This window comes from Telmatherina bonti, assembly GCF_933228915.1.
Source record: "Telmatherina bonti genome assembly, chromosome: 5".
In the NCBI taxonomy this organism is placed as follows: domain Eukaryota; kingdom Metazoa; phylum Chordata; class Actinopteri; order Atheriniformes; family Telmatherinidae; genus Telmatherina; species Telmatherina bonti.
Window position 1 is genome coordinate 29993464 of NC_136623.1, and position 6369 is coordinate 29999832.

Here is a 6369-nt window from a genome sequence, read left to right on the forward strand (position 1 = left end):
TTTTTCCAGCAGCGCTCGGACTCTTGCTGCGTGCAGCAGGTTCATTTGAATCTTAAACGAGCACCATGTAGGAAACTGATTTGAGTACGCTCAGACCACGATGACTGCACTGCTTTCCAATGCGCTTCTCTGCTAAAGGAGCATGAGCGATGATGTTGCCCTCCTTAATATCTTAGCAGGGGAACGAGCCTGTCGTCGGTCAACATTGTGCCCGCAAACGAAAACTAACGAAGCCGGCGCCTTTACTTAGGAAACAGTTGTCTCAGAAATTGAATCTTTTACCCATTTTTTACCCAACACCCCCCTCTCTAATCAGGTTTCAATTGACTGCCATTGAAGGAAGAGCTTCTCCTCAGACACGCATAGAGGTCCGAACCCAGTCAGACAGCATTTAAGCCTCGCTCAGTCTTCCTCCCAATATCTTGGAGAGCTCAGGGCCAAATGATTTAATCTTCATTCAGCTAATTTAGTCTGGATTTAAGCTGCCGGGTTGTCGAAGTGCAGAGTGATGGAGTCTGAAAACAGGATGAGCGAGAAAAAAAGGGGAGAGCGGGGGGAAAAACGGAAGGAAGGAGGGAGGGAAACAGAGAGATAAAGTTGATAAAGCGATGTAGAGAGAAAGCGAGAGATGAGGGAGGAGGGGAGGAGGAGGTGGAGGGGGGCTGAAGATGATGATCCATCCTGACCCTAGTGAATGCTGTCATGTTCCTCCCTCTAGGTAATCTCTCTCACTCACTCGCTATTTTGCATGTGAAAATGCTCTCCTGACAGTTGCATATCAGATAAATTTTCTCTCTTCTTTTTCCCCCCTCTCTCTCCTCCTTTCCCTTCGCCAAATAAACAACAGTCTTCACTTTGAAGTTGTCTGTTTGTGTCAGTTTGGCTTGAGGCGAGCGTCGGCCCTCTCCCTCTCTTTCTGTCTTTGTGCTACAGTGTGAGAGCATCGCAGATTATTTCCTCTCACAATGGCCGGCCAGCAAATAACTGCGAACCAGACGAGTCCAGAAAAAGCTCAGGCAATTAATCTTATCAATTAAAAAAAAAAAAAAATACATTTAAAGTGTGGATGTGTAAATCAGCCATCAATGAAAATCATATTTTATGATCCAGTGATTTACTAGGAAGCATCTGAGTCATCCTATCTTCTCATCTGCTCTTAATCACACCAGAATTTCATCTTTTAAACTCTTTGATTGGTTTCCACTAAATGCATATACTTCTCCTTCTTTTCTACATTAATTTTGCACATTTTCAAATCGCACATTATATATTTGTAACTGTTTCTGGGTCTAATTTCTCTCAGGACTCTGCAGGCTTCCCTCCATCAAGCACCACCTCACCACTTGGGGGTGGTAGTGAGTGAGTGGTAATGAGTCAGGTCTTTCCTTCCAGCCCCTATTAGAGATATAGTTACTCCTCCTGAGGGATCTCTATCACAATTAAGGCCAGCGATGGCTTGTGATGTTCTGACAGTAGCCCTGTATGCCTGAACCGAGACAGGATCACACCACAGTATAGATATGGTAATGAGTGACGGTATAGCTACAGGGACATGCAGCTTTCTGAATGTGCAGGGAAGAGGCTCACCTGTGTCTCTGAATAAATCTGCACAGGGTGTCAATCACGTCGCCTTTCTTCACCATCAGAGGGAAAAGAGAAAGGGGGGAGTGAAAGCAGAGATGAGGAGGAAAGCAGCTGTAATGACAAGAAATGGAAGATGCTTAAGAACCTAGATGTTTCTTTTCCTTCCTCTGTTTGTTTTTCTTTCTTTATTTATCACAAAACAGTCATTGGAAGTTGATTTTTGTCTTTGTTAAAAGTATATATGAGCATCTCTGCTCTTTGATTTAAACACAGTTACATCATTGTGATTAACTCAGAGGTCATCATTTTACAACACATGCATCTAATTTACAGGAGTTCTTGTTCCAGAGGTGTGAGGATGTATGAGTCTGCATTAAATATATCAGCCAATTAAGATTTGTTTGTGCAAATGCATCAATTTTCACATTCATAACAGATTCTGTATATTTGTATTTATGATGGAACAGATCTGTGCTTCAGCATCAGTCATCTTACAACTGTCTAGACCTGCTTTCATTCATGTTTTAAATTAGGGAAAAAAACTTCAAAATAAAGTCTTATTACAAGTGTGTGCACAATTTTGGATTTTAGCCGCTATGCTATCACTTTCCAAGAAGTTTTAGCAAATTGTTTCCCACCAAAAGATTTTATGTTCTTGGAACTTTATATTGACAGAATATAAAATCTAATTAATGTCCAACATCATCATTATTGCTCCACCATCAGATGCAAAAGAAAAGGTGCTATTTAAAAAAATAAGTTATTTGTTCAAATATGTTTGAAGGATAGCACTCATAACTTTGTAGAAAGGATTGCTACTTTTGTTACTTTTATCATATTTTTATTTTTATGAGGCTCATAGGAGAACTGTGTTAACTTACATGTGGACTGTTCCTCATTTATCATTATATGATGAATTCAAACAAGACTTTTGCTGGATCCTGATGACAGCTACACTTAATATCAGATTTACATAGGTGTGAATATGAATCCGTATTCATACCGCGTGGCATTTTAAATCCCTGAAATCCTGCTAATAAACTATCTTAGGCTTTTTTTCAAGTAACATTTTCTTAATTAATTTTTGTTCAAATTCACTTCTTGGAAGTTTTAAAGTATTTCAAATAGACTTTTCCCGCCTCTTTTAGCCATGTGCATGCTCAAAGGCCTTCCTCTGCTCCCCCTCCCCTCTGCCTCCCACCTTCAGCACGTTTTGCATGGTGCCTGGCTGTTTAGAGGCAGTATGCATATGTATGGGCGAGACGGTGGATCGTGACGGGATCTGACACGCAGGGACAAGATCAAAGTGCTCCATCTGATCCCATAAAAACAGACGCAAACCTTCCTCTCATCCTTACAAAACCCCCACTGACTCTGCCAGCCCGACTCCTCCATCTTCTCTCCTCTCCTGCCTTCCTCTTCTGGCTCGTTTTTCCTCCATCCCAGCATGCCGCGTGCCCACGTCAAGGCCTGCCTGCCTGACTTTGCGATTATGCCCCGTGATAAACAATGAGCCCGTTTAGCTCATAAAGCAGGAGTGTTGTGCATAATGCGTACAATAAAAGATAGCATCTCTTCACTCATCTTATTTACCTCTCCTGCAGTGGCACAGGCGACGAGCCGTTCTATAAATACCGCAGGAAAAGGGAAGGAAATAAAGATGCAGGCGCACATCTGTTGGTCAAATAAAGACTTCCATGTCAGGTGATGAGAGCGAGAAGGAAACAGAGCCATTTAAAATATGCATTTGAGCTTCAAACCAGGTGATAAAGGCGCCGTTTCAAAGCTGCTCCATCCTTCCTTCTAAGATAGTTTAAAATGTCCTCTCAACCGGTGCAGGACGACATCTACATCACATTTAGATTCATCTTTATGGAACATATGGATTGATAAAGCCAGGACACATTTTCTTCTCTATCTCTCCTTTCCCTCCACCTCCCCATCTTTAATTCCCTCCTTTCTCCTCTTTCCCCTCCCTCCCTTCCAGTAAGGAAGATGTATGAGTTTGAATTATTGATTCAGACACATGCTACATGCTGCTCTGAGTCATTATTTGTTCAGGTGAGTGTCGTGCTGCTCGCTATGAAACAGATACCACGGGGATTAAGCGACACAATCAGGACTTAAAGACAGCCGCCCTCCCTAAAATAACATGGCCCTCACTGCAAGACGAATGCTCCCCAAAACCCGACTTCATTTGTTTATGACTCGCGCATTAGTCATTCCGCGGCTAAATTATAGCGCGGATGTTAAGATTAATTCAAGCACAGGCTTTTTCTATTGTCTTCTGTGTTTCTTGAAGCCTAATAATGCAGCAGATGAATATAGGTGCAAACATCCTCCATGCAGATTTTAAAGGAAGAGAAGCACCGTTTCGTTGGATTGTAGGCGTTAGCTTGAAGAATAGACAGATGTTCAGAGTACGGACAGAATGACATGCATGTTCACAGGTCCATGCAGTAAACGATACATCACGCCTTACATTTATTGAATTGATACCAACAATTTAAAGCTAGATGAGTGCAAAGGTTGACAATGTGGAGGGGTCTCGATAGAGGAGAGCTCTAATAGAAAAGCCTTAAGAGAGAAGCGAGAGGTAAAACGTTGCTAACTGTTCATTTAGCCCTGGCTAAGTGGTCAGGGACACTGGACAGGTGAACTCTATTCTCCCCAATGGCCCTGCAGGGTTTCTGTGTGTATGTGTGTAATATGTGTGTGTGTGTGTGTGTGTGTGTGTGTGTGTGTGTGGACTGTAACAGAATTTTTCTAGTCCTCTGGGCCCTGGTGCAAAGCAGAGAATAAATGGTGGAGGTGGCAGGCCAGGACAGAAAAATCAATGCCTGCTTATACAGACATGACACACCAGCAGCCCACTGCATTGTGTGTGTGTGTGTGTGTGTGTGTGTGTGTGTGTGTGTGTGTGTGCATGTCTGTTGGGGGGTTGGGGTTCGGGCATAGATGTACAGAGCGCAATCACACAGCCCTATGCTCTGTGGGTGTGAGTGCAAGTACCCACCAACCTCCATTTCCTCTCTCACAGGGTAGATTTTCTAGCGTTTTACGTCAGCTTTGGGATCAGTAAGTAACTCTTATTGTTTTGTTTTTTTTTCCCCCCCTCCATCCGCCTCATGCCTCTCTTATTCTCCTGCAGGAAGTTTGAGTGCGAGTTGTGCGACCGCTCCTTCAGTGAAAAATGGGCCTTGAACAACCACATGAAACTGCACAGTGGGGAGAAACCGTATAAGTGCGCCTGGCCATCCTGCCACTACGCCTTCCTCAACCTGTCAGCCATGAAGGACCACTACAGGACGCACACCGGTGAGACACACAACCAGCAACATCCACTGCTGCTCCTGCACAAACATCATCGCTGACACTGCCTTAAGACAAAGGGTTATTTATCAAAGAGGACTGAACTTGGATCAGACAGAATCTACTTGTTCATTACTCTTCCCTGCAATCTTTTCCACAAAGCAAACTTTATGTGAACTGTGAAAGTCTCACATTAATTATGAATCTTCACAGCTTTGGTTGGAATAAATAACCACAAGTTTTTGGCCAATAATAGCAACGACATGTCCATCTGTACTCATTTTCAACATCCAGAGAGAGTCGAGAGCCTGTTCTTGGCGTTTTTGCACACACTTGTTGGACGGTTAAGCACAGCTCTTGATCTCGATAGAACCATCACTGGTGTATTATACTTTATCAGCCAATTAACAGCGAAAAGGGGGATGGAAAACTGCTCAGTGTTTTGCATTCTTGTTTTTGTTTTCTATTAAACTCCCCATCTGGAGAGTGGCATGCTTAGGAAATGACAATAGCGTGTATTCCCCAAATCCAACTGGTCGTCATGTGTATTTCCCCCAATACTCCATCTGAACACCAAGTGTGTTTTCCTCAAATCCACCTGGTCAGCAAGTGTGTTTTCTTCAAATCCATCTGATTCTCAAGAATATTTTTCTACAACACTCCACCAACCCTGCAAATGTTTGTCTGTGAAACAAAGAGGTGGGAAAGGGGATTTAAAAATAAGATATTTTGAATACTTGTGTTTTCACACCTCTAATCCAAACAGTTGTCTGAATCCTGAAATGTAGATGTTTTATGGAGTCATAAACACTGGAATTCAACAGCAGAGTCTTTTCTAAGGTGAATATGTATCATAATAACATGATAATGAAGTATTTTTTACTACTACCCCACAGAAAAGGTGGATCTCCTGGAATGGAGACAATGAGATGCCTGGATATTTTCATTATGCTTTTTTGAATATATGCAGCTTGTCTTACCAATTTCATCCCTACCTTTTCATCTCGGCACATACAGTAAAGTACACCATGGGACTGCACTGAATGCTGTTTTTTTTTTTTGTTTTTTTTTTTTTTTTTAAGTCACTAAAACTTTCGATAGACGGATGTTTCAGTAGGCGGTGGGAGGATACTGTCTTGAATAATAGCCCCTCGATAGGAGCCCAAGTCAGGCTCTTTGAAAGTGTCTTTATGCTGCAGCCCAGCAGTTTCCCCTCGGCCTCGGTAATGTCCCACACATGGCTCCTTGATGCCCTTTTAAGTCACTGACAGAAGCAGCAGCAGCCTGTGGCCTGACAGCCTGACTGAGCGCTTGCAGGAGAGCCCTCCATCCGTCACAGGCTCCTGCTGTGTGAGCGAGTTTTTGTGCGAGTGTGTGCGTGAGTCAGAATAAGACTCGCTGGATGTTATTTTAAATGTGTTTTAACAGTGATGTAACGTCAAGGCGCCTCTGACATAATTAGACGTTTTATTT

General features: G+C 42.8%; 1 protein-coding gene across 1 annotated transcript in view; it reads left to right on the forward strand.

The window, feature by feature from the left end:
• The window catches only part of znf407 (zinc finger protein 407), a gene marked incomplete at its 3' end in the record, with an annotated part of 160474 nt that overhangs the window by 90244 nt on the left and 63861 nt on the right, over positions 1-6369 (forward strand). The window contains exon 6 of the mRNA XM_079240213.1: positions 4736-4902. Within this exon, the coding sequence (XP_079096339.1) occupies positions 4736-4902 (167 nt within the window). The remainder of the gene's footprint in view (positions 1-4735; positions 4903-6369) is intronic.